General features: G+C 45.9%; 1 protein-coding gene across 2 annotated transcripts; it reads right to left on the bottom strand.

Moving 5' to 3' along the window:
* Positions 1-12,930: 12,930 nt before the first annotated feature.
* LOC124696464 (protein SNOWY COTYLEDON 3-like) lies at positions 12,931-17,079 on the bottom strand. Of its 2 annotated transcripts, XR_007000688.1 has the most exons (7): positions 15,916-17,079; positions 14,550-14,669; positions 14,286-14,402; positions 14,121-14,210; positions 13,463-13,570; positions 13,236-13,371; positions 12,931-13,127 (listed from the first exon to the last, which is right to left on the bottom strand). XR_007000688.1 is itself a non-coding variant. In XM_047229191.1 (6 exons), exons 1-6 carry the CDS (start codon positions 17,077-17,079, stop codon positions 13,303-13,305), a joined length of 1,668 nt encoding a protein of 555 aa, XP_047085147.1. In that variant the 3' UTR covers positions 12,931-13,302. The 2 variants fall into 2 exon arrangements, 1 of the variants encoding a protein (XP_047085147.1); XM_047229191.1 differs by having other exon boundaries at positions 12,931-13,371.
* Positions 17,080-20,404: the final 3,325 nt, after the last annotated feature.

Here is a 20,404-nt window from a genome sequence, read left to right as displayed (position 1 = left end):
ACAAAGGGCGGGCGTCCTTGCTACAATTGAAGACCGGCGTTGCTACAATCGAAGACCGACGTTGCTACAAGGGCGGCCGCCGTTTCTACCATGGCATGGCCGCGTTGCTGCCAGCGGCCGCCGGTGTTGCTACCAAGGCATATCGGGGCTGCATCAGTGACATCACGTTGACCTCTCCGACGATGGCCGTGACAAATGGAGGAGCGAGGCCGCCGTACATGGATGGGGAGGCGGAGCGGTGAGGAGGTGTGCTGCACCGGCGACACCACGACAGGGGTTCTACGGCGACGATAGTTCGAGGTTCGCCAGCGGCGCCATTTTCGGGCCTCTCCGGTGAGGATTATCCGGGGCCACTACGGATGGACCATCGGCGACAGTGATGCCAGCGCGGGCGGCGGACAGCTGGAGTTTCGCGAGGATGACGCGATTACCTAGTGGGCCTTGTTTTGATTTTTTTTCCTGTGTGGGAACGGTTGACCAGGCTGGATGTGGTTTGGACGGTTCGATCGCTGGCATCGTGCGGCTGCCGACCCGGGGGATCGGACGATCTGATCCCCCGGGGGACGCTCAGCACGCCCCCTACAAAAAGCCTCTCCTGGTCCCGAGGGAGGCCCTATTGACCGCTTTAAGCGGGAGCGAGTGGAGCTCCGCTTAAAGAAACCTAACATGGGCCAGGCCCATTTATTCTGTCGGGTCTTTTCTCTTTCTATTCCTTTCGTGACAGTTTACGTAGAAAATTTGCTTAGCGTTTCTAAACAAAATTTAAAATCTATGCAAATTCTAAACCGAACAAATTCAAAATCGAACGATTTTAAAAACGAACAATTTTCAAAATTAAAAGATTTTAAATACCGAACAATTTTCAAAATCGAACAAATTTCAAATTTCAAAAAATCAAAACATTCAAATCTGAAAAGTTCCAAACTGAAAAATGTTCAGTAAAATAATTTCTAAAATTTCAAAAAAGGTCAAACATGAAAAAAGTTCAAACTCAAAAAATGTTCCAAAATAAAAATGTTCAAACATAAAAATTGTTCAAATTCCAAAAAAGTTCAAATAAAAAAAAACGTTCAAATTCAAAAAAGTTCGAAATTGTTCAAAAAAGGTCAAACCTGGAAAAAGTTCAAACTCAAAAAATGTTCCAAAATAAAAATGTTCAAACTTAAAAATTGTTCAAATTCCAAAAAAGTTCAAATTAAAAAAACGTTCAAATTCAAAAAAGTTCGAAATTGCAAAAGTTCATAAAAAAACCGATCGGCAAAACCAGAAACGAGAGGAAAGAAACCAGCAAAACCAGAGAAAAACCGAAAGAACAGAAAAAACTGAAGAAGAAAAAACAAAGAAAGACCCTGCCTTAGCTAATGGGCCGGCCCATCTCTACTACGCTATGAGCGGAGCACCCGCTCGCTCCCGCATTGAGCGGAGAATAGGGATCACCTGGTCCCGACCCGAAGTCCCGAACCACAAGGAGACCATGGAGACGGCGCCCGTCTCCCGCAAGCGCGACGCGATCCGCACGCAGGCGACGGCGACGGTGGCGGCGGCCTGCTCCTCCATCAAGCGCGCCCGCGTCCTCGGCGGCGTGGACCGGCTGGGCGACCTGCCGGACTGCCTCCTGCACGAAATCCTCTCCCTCCTCGGGTCCCGCCAGGCCGCGCGGACGAGCGCCCTCTCGCGGCGGTGGAGGCACCTATGGCGCGCCGTGCCCTGCCTCAACATCGACCAGCTCGAGTTCCTGCGCTCCGACGTCGTGGCGAACGACGCCTGGAAGGTTAACGAAAGCGAATGGGAGAGCTTCGAAGACATGGCCGACACCTTGCTATCCTCGTCGGCGCCGCTGGACGCGTTCCGCCTGCACCTGGTCGACCAATGCAGATCCACTACAGTCTCCAGGTGGGTCCGCCGCGGGCTCCGGCGGCGCCCGGCGGTGGTCGAGATCCACGATAACGGCTGGAAAATCCAGTGGCCAACGACATCGCTCCAGCTGGGCTCCGACACCTGCCGAGTGACCAAGCTCCGTCTGTTCGGGGTCTTACTGATGCCTGGCTTCGGTGACAACCTCGGCGACCAATTACCGGTACTTGAGGACCTGCACATCCACAACTGCAGGTGCGCCATTAAAACCATCGCCTCACCCACGCTCAAGAGCCTCGCTTTAATGGTCACCGACTCTTATTACATCTACAATTTCTTTCTTCCCGTCCTTGCGGTTCCTCGGCTCGCGTCTTTGCGCCTCGAGCTTATGTACGGCATGCACCATGCGTATCCTGTTACTACTGGTCCGGAGAACGAGGTGCTGGCGTCGCTGGTAATGGCGTCCATCTGTATAAAAGACATGGACGGCCAGGGACAGCTGTACGAGGAACTGGAGAACAATGTGATGGACAAACGGAAGCTTGGTTCCTTCAGATCCGTCTACAGCTTCATGGCCTGCCTCACCAATGCCATCATATTTGTCGGGGTTTCCGACGACGGTATGTAACCTACTCACTTCGCCCACAAAAAAGCATACATTTAGCTTTCGAGTAAATCAAAATTTAAATTTATTAAATTTGACCAACATTTTAGAGAAAATAGCAATATTTATTACACAAAATTAGTATGCACTATCTATCTTGAAATTTAGTTTTCATTATATAGTAATTTATAATTTTTAGATTAAAAGCTATAAAGCCCGACCTTAAATTAATAAACCCAACATAGCCGAAAGTTACAATGTGTTGAGACAATCTTTTACAAAGCAGATCAAAACAGTAAGCTAAACTAGAGAAAAAGATGAAAAAAGCTATCATTAAGATGAAATGTAGTTTTCATTATATCGGTAAAACTCGGAACATGAGACAAGCACCACCACAGATGAAAAAAGCAGACATCGAAGATGAACACATTAGAAAAAGATCAGAGCCTCCAACAAAGGTCGAGGACGAAAGGAGGGTGCCTAACACCCTAGTGTCGTGCGAAGGCCACTTGCCATGGCTACGGTCAGGACCTCGTGTCCGAAATCGGTGGTAGTGGCGCTGTCATACATACCCAGGACAAAGGTATAGGAGCAGGTCTAGTGGCAGCGCACGCGGAAGCTATTTGTAGCAGCGTGCCCCAAATATGCTTGCAGCCAATAGTTTAAGTGGTAGCGTGCTGATAGTGCACGCAACTGGTAAGTGGACTACTAGTCACGTGCCGGTAGGCCATGCGACTAGTATTGAATACCACTAGCGTATCAGTCATGGGTTCCACACGCGAGAGCGGTAGCCTATTCTATACTAGTACAAAACACGGAGCACCGCAATACTGACAATGGCATGGCATTGGACAGTGTCCCGCCGACCACGGTCGGCGAACATAGCACCGTGGTATGCGGTGCCTCCATGGACCGGAACAACCTCCATGACAATGAGCATGGATCACTAAGCCACCACTAAAACTCTCCAACTGCAAAAAGGCACCAACTTTGCCACAAAAGCACATATGTTGAAGACCCGAACACCGCAACTCCAAGGCGGTGCCTCCAAGAAGATCACGACACAACAACGCCGCGATCATCGGGTCCGGAAGTCCAGGGTTTTCACTAGGAGCATGGACGAGGGGAGGTGAGGTGGAGCCATAGCATCCCAAGGGCGTCGCCGACACAAGAGCCGAATAGTCGGCCTGAGCTTTCGCTCGGCCACACAATTCACCTACTCGTGTCGAGGAAAGTAGCTCCAGCCCCATCGTCAGGGCATGGGACACCATGATTGCAAAAGCGACTCCCATTGCCACCATCCTTAATGCCCACATGGCCAAGAAACACAACAAAAACAACCGCCACGTGGCTTGCCGGAAAGCCGCATGTGTGGTCGCCTTCTAGAGCCACCTCTCCGTTGTCAAAGTGGAACCAACCTTACACGCCTCCCACTGGAGGTAGGTCGCATACATGGAACCAGCCGCTTCAGCTGCCACGGTGACGCAACTCCACCACCATCCCGGATTCCATCATGGTAGAATGACCTCCGAAAGAATACGAGGAAACCTGATGTAGATCCGCGCAATCCAGGAACACTAGGAGCAAGAACGGTATGTGGACCCTCCATGACCTGCTGCTCACAAGGTGCCCGGAACATCGGCGACCCTCAGCTGCTGCCTTGTGCCACTAGATATGCCACACCGAAACGCCTGGCCACGGACACGAACTCCGCCACAACGACCCTTGCTAGGAGTGGAGGGCGCGGAGAGCTGCGGCCAAGGACCTCCAAACTGCAAAGACGATGAATCTCCAGCGAGAAGGCCTCCCCGTGCTGGGCGGAGACGCTCACACGAGAGAGGGAAACAGCGGGAGAGGCGGCGGGAGGGTGCCTCGCCGCTGCTGCGGGCCGGCCGAAAGCCACCGGGGACGGCGGCGGGGCTCAGAGGAAGGGGGCTTGGGGGTGGCGGCCTCGGGCACCGCAGGAGCGACAAGGTTTTTTCTCATATTTGGTCCGTGATTTAATGTCACATATGTTTCTATTTTTTGTAAAAAAATCATCAAATTTTGAAAGTTTGAGTTAGACAAAAGCTAAAGGTACATTTTTGTTTTTGAAATATGAAATTATGGGATCATTTGTTACTGTTTTGCTCATACAAAGGTAAAAAAGTATAGAACACCCATGGAGATATCGCATATCATGTTTAGAAAACTCCAAGAATCGAAATTACTAGTTGAATGCCCGTGCGTTGCCACAAAGACAGATAACATGTGCCGATATGTAGTTATTTCGAGATTGAACAAATTGCATATATGTTATGACGTTGATTCCATTGTACTCTTGTTCGTATGTCGCAGGCATTGCTGGATGAGAAACATCAAGAATTTCCGGTATTCCCTAACTTGAGAACCTTGATTCTCGACGGGTGTGACATTGGAATTGACTCGCAAGCGTTGCCGCGCATCTGGAACACCCCCAATCTCAAGAAGCTTGGATTGTACTTTTGCAAGGTAGGTTCTTACTAAATAGAGATAAATATGACTGTATTATTACTTCTATTTCTTTGGTACAGCTGATCTAACGTGCATCATGCCCTGTACAAAAAGTTCTTAGATCAACCAAGGAAGAAGCAAGAGAAGATTGGGGGAATCAATATATCTTCCAAACATCGTAGACGATGTAGGTCAATACTTCTTAACAAGAAACTGGAGTCACTAGAAATCAAGTACCACAGGAGTGATAAAGAGCACTTCAAGAAACTTTTCTCTCAAATTCCAAGTGGAGGGAAAAAGGAAATGTGGCTGACTGAGTGGCCACGAGTTAAGAAACTAGGTCAGGCAACAACACATTTATTCTGGACAAAGAAACGGACTGAACGGACTCAAAGTTGACATAAGAATAAGGGTTTCTCCCGGAAGATATTGTGGCATGGTTAATTTTCACATGTTTCTCCGAGAGTCCGAGGGGAGAGGTTGGGGGAGGTGGCCGTTAGGCCTCCAACGGTAGACGATGGTGGGTACTCCCTCTGGTCCTGTTTAATTGACGCAGAGTTCCTGTTTCCCTCTGCCTAGCTCACGTCAATTTTATCCGAACGGATGGAGTAGTTGATATAGTCGAGTGGGTGGAGTTGAGGTACAAAGTGTTGTGAGATTGCTTAGTTAATCATTAGTGGGTTGTAAGCCCATGGGCATTGCATTGACCGTTTTATCAATTTGTTCTATGAAAATGATACGCCTTTCCATGACATATCACAACTTTTACATGTTTTCTTTGTTCAAAGTAAAGACACATTTTTGCCTCATTTGATCAGTTATGATACTATTATGACAAGCTAAGAGGGGCACGAGAAAGTGCTACATATAACACTATACTTGCAGTAAATATAGGTTGAACCACAACTTGTGAAAAATAAGCATATGAGGGAACCAACTCGCATTTTATATAAATAACTAGTAAGAGGTTAGTACATAGTTTATTCATACTGCTGATGTTGTATTCCTTTGGAAGTATGTCTTTGATGTTAGTGTCACTGACTTTGAATCTATTTCTTCTAAATATCTATGCAATAAGAGATCCATGCATTTTAATATGGTTACTTCTGCCGTCTTTTGGGGTGTGTTGAATAATAAAAATAACAGTTTTTAATCGAGTTATACAGATAAACATGAAACATGCATGGTGCATGGTTCTGTTAGGGCAGCCACAACGCTCCAGCCTGGACCGTATCTTACTTCTGCCAACTAAGCAAATGGCTGACGTGTTAGCATAATTAAGGAAGTGAGAGATGGTGTTCGTATCTTAAACTTGATACGACTCTTATCCCTGTAACCGATGCAAATTTATGGCTCTACTTATCCCGTGCGTTACTCTCCTTCCACCGATCCCCGATGGCCCAATTTGGGGACCCATTTTCCTGCACCGGTGAGCCACAAAATATCCTTTTGGTCATTGAATTGCTGGGCCTGCTCATAGATACGATGGACGGAGGGGTCGATTTGAGATGTTGTATCTAGATGACGTGGGAAAATTAGATACGACTGTTAGATACAAGCATTGCGGGTGCCCTTATATCCCAGAAACTAAAAGTTTCCCTTAAAAAGGCATTGACACTGATGCCGAGCTAAGCTGCATAAATTTTGGGTGGGGTTCAGCTCTTGGTAATGTAGTGTAATGTTTCCTCTGATTTGCAATACGACATAATAATTTAGCAAAGGATTGCTATATTTTGTTGGGTTCAGCTGAACCCAATGGTAGTATGTCAGCAGGGACGGAGCCAGCTTTCAACTTTGAGGGGGGCAAAATGGTGTTGCAAACTTCATGAGGGGGCAGAGTAAGCTAAATCAGCAAGAAATTACAGTTCTAGTGAGTATTGTTCTTCATAAAATTCAAACCATAGGGGTGGCTAAGCCCCCCTCGTCCCCCCTTGTCTCCGTCCATGTATGTCAGGTCCTCCACAGGCATCTAGACATATATCCCTCCTAGCAGGGAGGATTAGTCCTTCTCACTCCGAGGAACAAAGGATTGCCACTTGCCACAGAGCTCGCAGCCGCATGAACACCGGTTGCCAATGTGGTTGCCTTGCTACTTCCACTTCGCCATGCAGGCAGTAGCATTGGGCGCCGCCCTTGGAACGGTGGCGATCGCATGAGGGAAGCGAGAGGCGGAAGGTCGTGGAGGCACCAATTGAGCTCGCCTGATGTTGTCCAGGGGTTTTTATATTTTTTCTTTTTTTCTTGACACGCCCTAGGGACTGGGGTTCGAGTTGGACTATGCTACCCAGGGGTTCTTATATTTTTCTTTTTTTTTTCTTGACAAGTCCTAGGGACTGGGATCGAGTTAGACTGTTTTTTTTTAGAAACGCATACGCTCACATAGAGACTCACCTCTATGAACTTATACACGCACATCATGAACACATCCGGAAGACTAAGCTAGCGAATAGGAACTTGAAACTAACAGAGTCACCATGGACGTCTCGCTGTCGATGGAAACATCACCTCCTACTGAAAGAATATTTCACCTTCATGAGACACACAAGTGTTTGATCTGGTGAGTTGGACTGTTTTGGAACAACTACTTATTTGTTTTGGTTCAATGGTGCAACAACAACCAGAGCCAACGCCTCGGATCCGCACCTATCCTGGCGCTGTTTTCATGCGCAACGCAACGGGCTGCCGCGCATAAATTGACCTGTACCCTTGTCGCTACACCCGTAGGAGGCAGACGAACAGGACAGTAGGTAGGCACGTACGTACGTGCACCGTCCTGCTGGTGCGTAGGTTTCCCCCACAGGTACTCCGGTTCAAGGTAGAATGACCTCCAAAATAATAGAGGAAACCTGATGTAGATCCACACAATCCAGGAACACCAGGAGCAAGAACGGTAAGTGGACCCACCCTGACCTGCTGCTCACAAGGTACCCGCAACATCGGCGACCCTCAGACGGGCCACTAGATATGACACACCGAAACGCCTGGCCACGGACACGAACTCCACCACGACGGCCCTTGCTGGTAGTGGACGGCGCGGAGAGCCAAGGACCTCCAAACTGCGAAGACGACAAATCGCCAGCGAGAAGGCCGCCCCGTCCTAGGCAGAGACGCTCACACGAGAGAGGGCAAACAGGGGGAGAGCAGGAGGGTGCCTCGCCACTGCTGTGGGAAGCCACCGGCGACGACGGCGGGGCATAGAGGAAGGGGGCTTGGGGGTGGCGGGGCAAGTCGCCTCGGGCGCCGCAGGAGCGACGCATGAGACAAGGTTTTTTTCTCATATTTGGTTCGTGATTTAATGTCACATATGTTTCTATTTTCTGTTAAAAAAATCATCAAATTTTGAAAATATGACTTAGCCAAAAGCTAAAGGTACATTTATCTACCGAGGGTGGGGAGTAAATCTGACTGTGTTTCCAAGGTTTTTTAGAAATATGAAATTATGGGGTCATTTCTTACTATTTTTCTCATACAAAGGTAAAAAAGTATAGAACACCCATGGAGATATCGCATGTCATGTTTAGGAAACTGCAAGAATCGAAATTATGATATTGTTCAAATCGCTCACAAAGAGAGATAACATGTGCCAATACGTAGTTATTTGGAGATTGAACAAATTGCATATATCACTACATTAGCCACTTTGTTATGACGATGCTTCCATTGTACTCTTGTTCGTATGTCTTAGGCATTGCTGGATGAGAAACATCAAGAATGTCCGGTATTCCCTAACTTGAGAACCTTGATTCTCAACGGGTGTGACATTGGAATTGACTCGCAAGCGTTGCCGCGCATCTGGAACACCCCCAATCTCAAGAAGCTTGGATTGTACTTTTGCATGGTAGGTTCTTACTAAACAGAGATAAATATGACTGTATTATTACTTCTATTTCTTTGGTATAGCTGATCTAACGTGCATCATGCCATGTACAAAAAGTTCTTAGATCAACCAAGAAAGAAGCAAGAGAAGATTGGGCCAATCAATATATCTTCCAAACATCCTAGACGATGTAGGTCAATACTTCTTAACAAGAAACTGGAGTCACTAGAAATCAAGTACCACAGAAGTGATAAAGAGCACTTCGACAAACTTTTCTCTCAAATTCCAAGTGGAGGGAAAAAGGAAATGTGGCTGACTGAGTGGCGACGAGTTAAGAAACTAGGTGAGGGAACATCACATTTATTGAGGACAAAGAAACGGACCGAAAGGACTCAAAGTTGACATAAGAATAAGGGTCGTTTCTCCTGGAAGATATTGTGGCATGGTTAATTTTCACATGTTTCTCCGAGAGTCCCAGGGGAGAGGTTTGGGGAGGTGGCCGTTAGGCCTCCAACAGTAGACGATGATAGTAGTTGATGGGTGGAGTTGAGGTACTAAGTGTTGTGAGATTGCTTAGTTAATAATGAGTGGGTTGTAAGCCCATGGGCATTGTATTGACCGTTTTGTCTATTTCTCTACGAAAATGATATGCCTTTCCATGACATATCAAGACCTTCACATGTTTTCTTTGTTCAAAGTAAAGGCACATTTTTGCCTTATTTGAGTAGTTATGATACTATCATGACAAGCTAAGAGGGGCACCAGAAAGTGCTACATATAACACTATACTTGCAGTAAATATAGGTTGAACCACAACTTGTGAAAAATAAGCATACGAGGGAACCAATTCACATTTTATATAAATAACTAAAAAGAGGTTAGTACATAGTTTATTCATGCTGATGATATTGTATTCCTTTGGAAGTATGTTTAGTCTTTGATGTTAGTGGCACTGACTTCGAATCTATTTCTTCTAAATAGCTATGCAATAAGAGATCCATGCATTTTAATATGGTTACTTCTGCCATCTTTTCGGGTGTGTTGAATAATAAAAATAACATAGTTTTTAATCGAGTTACCCAGATAAACATGAAACATGCATGGTGCATGGTTCTATTATATCCCAGAAACTGAAAGTTTCCCTTGAAAAGGTGTTGATACTGATGCCCAGCTAAGCTGCATAAATTTTGGGTGGGGTTCAGTTCTTGGTATTGTAGTGTAATATTTCCTCTGATTTGCAGTACGACATAAATTTTTTTTTGAAACGAAGGTAAAAGTCTTGCCTCGTCTATTAATTAAGAAGAAAATATTTAATTTTTAGGAGAAAACCGAGTAAAAACCTACAACAACATGACCAAGCCCACCCAAACACCAGCACCCCTAACAGCCAAGCCTAACACAACATGCCGCACCCACTCATGCTAGATAAATAACGGAAACCCAGCGAAATACCGGGCGAAACCGCTACCAACAACCACCACATGCGGACTACTACCAAAACATGCAACTCTCCATTCACCTATGTAGACTTACGGGAAAATATCTAGTGATACCACACCTCACATGATACCATGATACCACTTCACAAAATTTAAATTTGTAAATTTGTGGCTGTTCACAAGTTGTGTTTTTACATTGTATACAATTTTCAGATCCAAATTTAAAATACACAAAGAGAAACAAAAAAAAGACAAATATTGTGTGAATAGTGGCATTTTGAGTTTTTGTCTTTATGTGACACTATTCATGCTAGATTTCTCTTTTTTATTTCTCTAAGGATATTTCGAATTTGGTTATGAAAGTTACAAGGTATGTAAACGCACATCTTGTGAACACCCAAAATTTTAGTTCCGAATTTTTTGACATTTACAATTTAAATTTTAAAGAGTTTTAAATTTTTAAGAGTGGTATCATGTTATCAAATAAGGTGTGGTATCACAAGATATGTTCTCGTAGGCTCACCAACTCTCCCACCGCGCTACAACCGGAAAGTCTCAACACATTGTTCACCACATCGCAAAGGAAAGTCATGGGTCCCAGACTCGACAAACCGAAGAGCTAAGAACCCATCAAGCTGTCGCGCAAACCTTCCTTGTGGCACCACTCTTCTTGCTTTTGCTCCTGAGATACTCCCTCACCTTCTTGATTGTATCCCCAGTATCCTTCCCAGAAAGGAGGCAAGCAATCTCCTTGCCACATCTAGGGATAGTTACCTCCAAACTGATGAGTAGGCCGCTAAGCTCCTTTGCAAAAAGTACCTCAGAATCAACAAAGCCAAGTGTCAGACCAGGCTCCAAAGATTGTGGCGTGGAAGCCACCGACGAGGACCCAAGCAAGTCCACCTCCTGAACCAACATCGATAGAGGAGGAACAGACTCCCCACACAATTCCCGCGGCTCCAATTCCTGCAGCTCAGGCATGATCAACATCACTCGAGCAAGGGGAGAAACGACCATACAGTCCTTCTTCAACAACATCTATAGAACTGACATTGAGCTCGGTCAGAGTAGAAACCTTAGACACAACCGGGGACCTATCAAGAGCATCCCCCGCTCTCACCAAGAAATTCTCGATCCGCGTTAGGCAGCTTTTAAGTTCGGAGCGAAGGAACATGGCCTCTTCACAGAGCATAAACTTCACATCTGTTGTGCATGGGGGAGGTGGTGTAGTAGGACGTCGGAGCGACGGAGGTGGGTTGACGATCTTCTTTCCATGGCAAGGATGCGCAACGAGCTGAGGCTGGGAGGACACCACAAGGTCTGGCAAGGAGCTCAACGGCTGCCAAGTGTTGCAGCACTCACGCGCCCGGTGACCAGATTGAAGACAATGAGAGCACCGACCGGGATCTCTAGACGCTGCAGCACGGTGACCAGGGAACAGACAACGGCAACATCTTCCTCTAAGCCAGTGAGGGAGGGGCGGGCATCATTTTTGGCGTTGAGCGGCGCGAACAGCACCGCGAAGGATTGCTATATTTTGTTGAGTTCAGCTGAACCCAATGGTTCTATGTCAGGCATATACACATATATCCCTCCTAGTAGGGAGGATTTAGTCCTTCTCGCTCCTTGGAACAAAGGATTGCCACTTGCCACAAAGCACGCAGCCGTATGAACACCGATTCCTTAGACAACGTGGTTGCCTTGCTACTTCCACTTTCCCCCGTAGGCAGTAGCATTGGGCACCACCCTTGGAACGACGGCGATAGCAGGAGGGACACGAGAGGCGGAAGGTCGGGGAGGCACCGATTGAGCTCGTCTAATGTTGTCCAGGGTTCTTGTTTTTTTCCTTTTTTCTTGACACACCATGGGGACTGGGGTTCGAGTTGGACTTTTTTTTTTTAGAAACACAGTGCAATTGTAGACGCTCACATAGACGCGCATATACTCACCTCTATGAACACATATCCTACCTCTATGAGCACCTCCGAAAGATAGCCGGCGGATCGCATCTTGAAATTGACAAAATCACCATAGACACATCGCTATCACGGGAACTATCACCTCCCACTAAAAGAATATTTCAAGACACACAGGTGGCAAACCTGGGGTTTGATCTGGTGAGTTGGACTGTTTTGGAGCAACAACGACTTATTTGTTTTGATTCTATGTTGCAACAACAACCAGAGCCAACGCCTCGGATCCGCACGTATCCTGGCGCTGTTTTCATCCGCAGCGCAACGGGCCGCCGCTCTTAAATTGCCCTGTACCCTTGTCGCTACACCCGTAGGAGGCAGCCGAACAGGACGGTAGGTAGGCACGTACGTACGTGCGTGCACCATAGGTTTCCCCCACAGGTACTCTGGTTAAGGTAGCCTATGAATTGACATGGCGCCAACCCTTGCAGACGAGGGAGCCGCCCTGGCCTCCCATTACGGTACGTGTCCTACACATCTCAGATCCTCCACATCGTGCACCACATTTTACATGCCACGCATTTCATTTGACGCTACACTTCCTTCTCCATCACTGGATCAGCGTGATACGGAAACTCAATCGAGACGACAGCAGCCACCGCGGTCGGCAGCCTAGATGACTGGGTAACCATTGTACGGATCACAGTTTTGTTACTACAACAAGCAAAGCACTTCACACGCTTCCTTCGGAGACAAACATAAACAGACATCACTATGTTGCAGTGACACGAGCAGGCTATATATATTAAAAAAAAACAACCTCCATGTCAATTTCCCATGAAAACGCCTATATCAAACTGACAGTTGTTTCCATTCCACAATACAAACACTCGTCAAACACTCCAGCACTCACTCAGCACACGCAAACAAGCTTTTTTCATATCTACATGGAAGCTTATCTTTGGTCAACACTAGGGTTCTCTGTATACATCCACCGCAACGGCTGCAGGTAAGAAAGAGGGGCCATTCTATGGAGATATGCACTCAAAAAAATTACATGAATCAGCTACACTCAGCAGGATCAAGCAGATTAGAACACTCTTCACACCCAACGAATTGGTTACCAGCTTTATTACCTGTAGCGGTCTCCAGTGAGGGAAAGACGAGGCCGTGTCATCAGTGTCATGTTAGTGAAAATCTGATCTACCACTGGGTTTGGCTCTGCCTTTGCTTTCGTTGTAGCATGTGAGTTTTCAAGCTACACTGTTTGACCTGTGATGCAATGTTTACGTAAGATTAACACGGATGTCTTAAACAACAATAAACAATGCTTGGAAGTGAACCAGAAAGAACTTCTGCCTACATGTATTGCTGCCACCGTGGACAAGAGGTCTCTTGATTGGTCCAACAACATTTGCTCCTGCGTTGCGAGTTTCGCAAGCTCATACACCACAGAGCTTGTCCCCTCCACCTGGATCAACAAAACTTATGATAAGTGAACCACACTTTTGCCATTTTATTTACAACGAAACTACAGGATTTTTAAAGTACAGCACAATTCACATCAGGATATAGAGCTCATAGACACCTAACAGAGACTTAGGTTCAGTTTGCGGTTGCTAAAATGTGATGAGCTGAATTTATTTTGTAATCTGCAGTGGAATAACAGGCATGGAAGTAGGAAAAGGCTGGTTAAAGAAACGGTAAAATAGGCAAAAGCTGGTCATAATCCCCCACAATTCCCAACAAAGCTGTGATCAGTAAGAGGTGCATATGTCCAGGCATAGTGAGCAAAATTATCACATATAATGCAACAAATTCGAGAATAAATGCAAGATTTTGCATGACCGCAAAGCCATCCATCAGGAGTAGAGCTTATGGATCTATTCATTTATTCGCAAAGTTGCTTATATTCAAAATTGATGATTTCATTCTCAAAACTTGACATAATATAACAAACTAAACCAAGGAAAAGAAATAATGGAATAATTATTGAAGCTTTGCAGGAAACTGGAATGCACCTTTGACAACAAATTAGACATTGAGGATGTCATTGTATGCATTACATCCACTGCTGAGTTAACAGCTTCCTTCACACATTGGGCATCAACCTGTTCAGAGATAAGCAACTGCTAAGTTGTGCATAACAAAACGAGTCAGCTATGATTTGATGACAAAATCCACACCTTTGCACCACCAACAACCGGAAGACGGAGAGTACTAGCCTTCAATGCTTCAATCGCTGCTAACAAAGAGCTTGAATGATGTTTTTCAACATGAGACCACTCCTCTAGATATGATATCTGCACATGTCAAGTGGCAGCAGTTACATAAATAAGCTGGACAAAGTAAATAAAATACAAGAAAATCCAACTACATGCAACAAAACAGTTAAAGCTATACAGTATATAAGAAGAAAAAAAATAAGCCATATGATTCGTATCACTTACCTCTCCCCTAAGAATAGCAAACAGCTTCAGTTTTTGTTTTTGAAGCTGGAGTTTGCACCTTTTTGAACTGACATTGTCACGCAATTTTGATATTTCCTTCCATGCACTGTGTAGGGTTTTCTGAAGAAATCAAAAGATACATTAGCTATAACAATTACATGTTGAGTCTGTTTCTGAATCTCTTACGCACAAGCGTATAACTTGCTTCAAAATAATACGTTTCAAGTTATAGTATGCCTCGCTACAAGATAGCTTCGCACGTACAAAGTGATTAAGCATTTCTGTAATTAAGCATCTATATTCATGTGTTTGATTTCTCATAATACAACCTGTAGTTTTCACTACTAGCAGTACATGCATGTAGACACATGTAGGATTTAGCTGAAGTCTTGTCATCACTATATTTATGTAGCAATCACTACAGAGTAATCTACATTACTAACTAGAAAGGACAGCTATCAAGAGGGAGGGAGGGGCAGGGGGTATTACTAGAGATGATTCAAGGGAGCAAGTTATCTATATGAGCTATTTTTTCCCAAATTTTTCCAGCTATATGTCAAATGTTTTTGCCAAGAAAAAAAAACATGAGCCAGGTATGAATAGCAAAATTGCAGATCATGATTTGTAACCTGATATGGTACCTTCTATTTTCTTCCCACATCAACTTTACTTCATCCGAGTTTAATATTCTTTCAGCATGAATATCTCTTTTGTATGATTTTATCACAGTTTAAAAGCTTGGCTTATTTATGACAACACATGTTGAGCTATGATTTACACTTCTCGAACAGAACCTAGATATTAATGAATAAGCAGTCTAAATTTGTAACTGTACACCCACAATAGCATGCCACTCTGTCTGTGCCCTGAACTATGTCCATAAAAGTGCAAGAGCAAAAGTTTGATTTAACAGTGTGGCAAATTTGGCAACTAACAATTGATACATTATACATGTAAATTCAGTGAGTACAAAGATTCTCCTCTATAACAATAAGAGATGGTATCAGGACCTAGTTACTGAAGGAGGCTACATTTGACCGAAAAAATATTATGGATATGTTTACTTCTCCAGACCAGCTGCTAATAAATGAAGATTATGAGCAACCGATGACTACCCTAAAAAGGCAGCTAGCAAATCCTAACTGCATTGGTGATTGGTAACCAGCATAACTTAATACTCTAGTTAATACAGCATTCTTAAACCCCACGATAACAAATTGTTTTTTGGAAACTTTGCATTTCATGTGTTACTGAACTTAATTGTGAAACTTAAGAAGTGAGTTTATGTTTAATTGCAAGCATCAACATCTGAACATGAAACATTTAGGAGGTATAATAAATTCAAAGTTGATAGGTGATGATTTACCTCGGCAGTGAAGCTCTGTACCAGGAGCGTTGCATCCGTCCGAGCATTGATGCACCGCCACTGCAAATGCTGGTTGTCCAGCATCCGCAACCTGTGTGCCTCCTCAATCCTGTTCTCCCCTTTCTTGGCCCTCCTGACCTCCGCAGCAAAGCTAATGATAGATGGAGCATTTGCCGCCGTCTGAACAATGTGCCCGTTTGGTGATGCCTCTCCACCTCGCCCTTTGGATGGGCTCGCCATCCCCCTGCTTCCTCGGCTCGGAGACGGTGACCGGCCAGGCAGCCTCGGTGACATTGGGCTGTCCGAGAACGACCTCCTTCCTGAAGACGACGGTAGCGGCAGCCCTGCATCCGGAAGCCGTCGCAGGCGGCTGTTGGTCTCCTGCCAGAACCGCGCCGGAACGCTGATGCCGCGGCGTGGCGGATCGCCGGCCCCCGAGTTGCTGCCGGAGGAGACGCTGTCGGTGTCGGACGAGGCGGAGAGGTCGGGAGCGCCGGCAACGGCCGGGTCGGAGGGGGAGAGGGAGGAGGTGGAGTCGAACGCCATGGATCGGCGGAGGAGCTGGACCGCGGCGAGGATGGAGTCCTTGCGGTCGAGGTTGCAGTCGAGGCTGCGCGCGAGCGGGTCCGACGCCTTGGGCCTGGCGGCGGGCCACCGGTGCTGGGGCCGCGCGTTCTCGGCCTCGGGCACGGAGGACACGCTCTTGCGCCGCTCCGGCGTGGGCCCGCGCCGGCCGCCGCCGCCGCCGGGGGAGGACGGCGACGCGGCCCGCGGCGCGCGCGACGTCTGGTAGAAGAAGGACTCCCCCTGGAAGGACACCGAGAGGCTCCGCATCGTGGTGGCCGTCACCGCCGCCGCCGCCGCGGGTGGCGTGGGCGACGTGGCGTGCTGCGGCGGCGGGGGCGTGGAGGACCGCCCGCGCTGCGCGGAGACGGAGCGGCGCGAGGAGGCGGGGGCGGAGGAGGAGGAGGAGGAGGACGTGGAGGAGGTGGAGGAGGCCGGGGAGGCGGCGGAGGCGAGGTAGCGCGAGGAGACGGGCTTGGTGGAGCGCGCGGGGCGGCGCAGGGCGGCGCCGGAGTTGGGCTTGTCGAGCGCCGGCGTGAGCGGCGGGCGCGAGGTGCGGGCCGGATCTGGCGCGTTGGCCGCCGCTGCGGCAGCCACCATGCCGTGCCGTGGCGGCGCGTGGGCGGAGGAGATCTGGCTACCCGGTGCGGTCCTCCGGCAATGCAGGGCCCCCTGGCGCCAGATTCGCCGCGGCCGCTGGCCCTGGCGCTGGCGGCGCGCGCGCGCGGGCGGCGCACCGGCCGGATCGATCGACGTGGCGCGGCTGCTTCCTTCCCTGCGAGGACGAAGAGGAGGAGGAGGAAGAAGATGAGGTGGGAACTGGCGATGCAGTGTAGTTACAGCATGGGAAGAGGGGTTGGGAGAGATAGTGAAGTGGGGATTTTCTGTGCTTTCTTTTCCTGTTTTTCTTTTCTTTTGCCCCTTTGGTGCTGTTTTTTACTCGTTTTGTATATCTGGCTTTGGTTATGGGGATCTTTGCTTCTGCAACTCTCTGCTCCTCTATTGTGCCCATCAAGCTAACCAAAAGGAGAAGAATCTGCTGGTGTGTACTACTGCTTATGCAACATTTTCTTTCTTTAATTATGCTTCCAAGTGCGGTAACTTGTAAATGATAATGGGGTTGAAATGGGTGTTTGAATAATAGTGTTTTTACATGTTGTGCAACAGCTTTGTCTGCAATTGATAGCTAAGGTTTGATATGTTACTGGAGGAAAATAAAAATGATAATTAGGAAAAAGGTGCTTCATCTTGTCAATTTGTTGCTTGGGGGCTGGAAAATGACGTTTCTGCAGATGGTTGAAACCAGCTGACGAATGTAGATTCCTTATGTTCCCTAGCCATATGTTTAACCCAATTCACTTGTGAAAAAAAAAACTCCAAGAAAACATTGTTATTGCTACGTGGGTGTGGGGTGCGGTAACCAGAAATAATCCAAATCCGCAATAAAAAAACATAAGAAGAAAAATTGTACTAGTAAGTGAAATTGGCAACATTTCCTCTTTTCTTTTCCTTCGAAGTGACACAAGAAATGGTGTACGGAATGTAGTTCCGGTTTCTCTTAAAAAGAAGAAATCCTTCCAAATATAAAAGGAGGAATGAACCAAAAGGAAGAAATAAGAAAGTATGCGATAGAAAAATAAATAAATGAGACGTTCCGGGGATGAATTGTGAGCAGTACGTCTAGTTGGAAGTGGGAGACCGGCAGCCGAAGTGTGTTTTGTAAGGGTAGGTTAGCTAAACTGCCATTGTCCATCTCCTAGTACTTTCCCTAGTTTAATTACTGAAAGAACGGTGGGACATTTCGTGTCCTGGCTGAGTTGTTTAATTGGGCGTTTGTTGATGTATCCTCAAGGAATGGGCAATTCCTATCTGATTTGCTTTTTCGCTTCCTTTTTCTTTGCGTATGTATACTAGCTCACTTCTGATAAAGGATGAATTTTGTGTTGCACAAGATGCTAACAGTACGGTGCTCAGCTTTAATTTCCTTCTATTTATGTGAGGTGACTTCATAGATGCGCATACAAATTCTGGTGACATTTCATTCCCCATAAAGGAATTTATCTATGACTCTATAAGACTATGAAATTTATGAGTGGTCAGAGTTTGTTCCACATATCTGAAATGGGAAAAGTCTTGATATGTAACAATACCAAATAGACCAAATATTGATGTTCTAAGAAAGAAATGGTGTTTCTTATAATCTTTCCATTACAGTTTAACAGGCGTGCACGTATTTTAAAACAAATTATGATCGTTAATCTAGTCAACAAAATTTAAATTATATATCTACAGAAGCTATACCATTAGATTCATATTTTCCAATGGTATACTTTTGTGACATACATTTCATATTTATTGACTAAAGTAATGATCATAGTATTTTCTTAAACTACATATGCGCCTATTAAACTGAGAGTGAAATGCATCAATAGCCCTGGAAGTTGTCGGCTATGTCTAAAACAATCCTCCAACTTAAAACCTGCCTTACTTCAATCCTCCAACTTGCTCCTAATGTCTATCTACGGTCCAAAATACACAGACCCACCGTCTACCGCTGATGTGGCATGAATTCGGTCCCACAGTGGTGTTCCAAGGTGGCCCACAACAGCACCTAAGATGCCTTATGTGTGGGTCCCACATGTTAATGTGGAAGAAAAAAATAAAAATCAAGCCATGCGGAGATATCAGGAATTCACGTCCGGTGATACTACAGACTACGCAAGCGAACCACTATAACCCAATCTGCTTTGAAATAGGGACTAGAACATTAATTATTTATTATACCGTGCTTAGTTTATGTGGTACTTTTAACGTTCTCGAGTTGTTGAGCAACTGCGCCAGCCGTTCTTTTTGAAAAATGCCTATGAACTAGAACAACTAGAATATAGTAAATGACTTCCCAAACATACTTCTACTTGTTCTCGGTAGTGTATAAACTAGGATTTTGCAATTGGATTGGGTGTTTCACACTACAATTTATCGGGAAATCCAACTCGACTCACGGGTGCATATGAACTCGTTATGTGAAAATACATTTTAGAGTGTCAAGGAAATGATGGATATATTCTTCAAATGATTTTGATTATACACAAATAGTACATGTGTTTGAGTAACAAGGAAATGACGGATATAAAATTTCCTTTTTTGGGTAATATAAAATTTCCTTGAATATTTGAATACATGTGGAGATCCTGTATTGTCCGGATATTAGCTTTAATATATTAATAAGATGAATACTTGTGAAGATCCTGTACCGATGGAATCTGTAGTGAATGGTTGACTTTTACCTTTAAATAAAGGGGCGTCCCTATTTATAACATCAAGCGATAGTAATTTTTGTGGCATTCCTGTATGGGATAGTAGGCCCATGCATATGGTCGTGAGTTTGAATACTCTCTGGCTGCTTGAGTTTTTATTTTTTTTCTTCCACTATTGATATGTGGGACCCACACGTGTGGCAGATTAGGATATGTTTTGGGCCAGCCTGGAATGACACATCAGCAGTATACGCTGGTCTCTGTACTTTGGACCGTACATGAACATTTGGAGCAAGTTGGGGGACTGCGGTAAGGCAAGTACTGAGATTGAGGACAGTTTTAGACATAACCGGTAAGTTTGAGGACTGCTGATGCATTTCACTCTTAAACTGATTCGGAGGGAGTATGAAAAGTGGAATAAGCTGATCAGACAGTGCAGCAAATCCACCATGTGAGGTTTAACCAGAATCATAAGCTAATCAAGTGGCGGGAGATTAATTAGCTAGCTTGCTCAAGACACTTGCGGGGTGTTGTAGTCATGATTTGACGGGTGAGATCAATGTCCGGGCGTTGGAGGCTCCGTTAGGGATCACGAATTGACGGCTGAGATAACACGAGTCTACCTCTAGGCTCGAACCGCATGCACCATGTGGTGGCCGGCCGGTTCG

The sequence above is a fragment of the Lolium rigidum genome, chromosome 3 (assembly GCF_022539505.1).
Source record: "Lolium rigidum isolate FL_2022 chromosome 3, APGP_CSIRO_Lrig_0.1, whole genome shotgun sequence".
NCBI lineage: Eukaryota > Viridiplantae > Streptophyta > Magnoliopsida > Poales > Poaceae > Lolium > Lolium rigidum.
This window is presented reverse-complemented; position numbering and strand designations above follow the sequence as displayed.

Coding starts and splice junctions, on each gene's coding strand:
- LOC124696464 (XM_047229191.1), bottom strand. CDS start 17,079: ATGGTGGCTGCCGCAGCGGCGGCCAACGCGCCAGATCCGGCCCGCACC. Junction 14,403..14,549: donor TTGCTATTCTTAGGGGAGAG/GTAAGTGATACG, acceptor TGACATGTGCAG/ATATCATATCTAGAGGAGTG. Junction 13,372..13,462: donor CCACGGTGGCAGCAATACAT/GTAGGCAGAAGT, acceptor ATTGCATCACAG/GTCAAACAGTGTAGCTTGAA.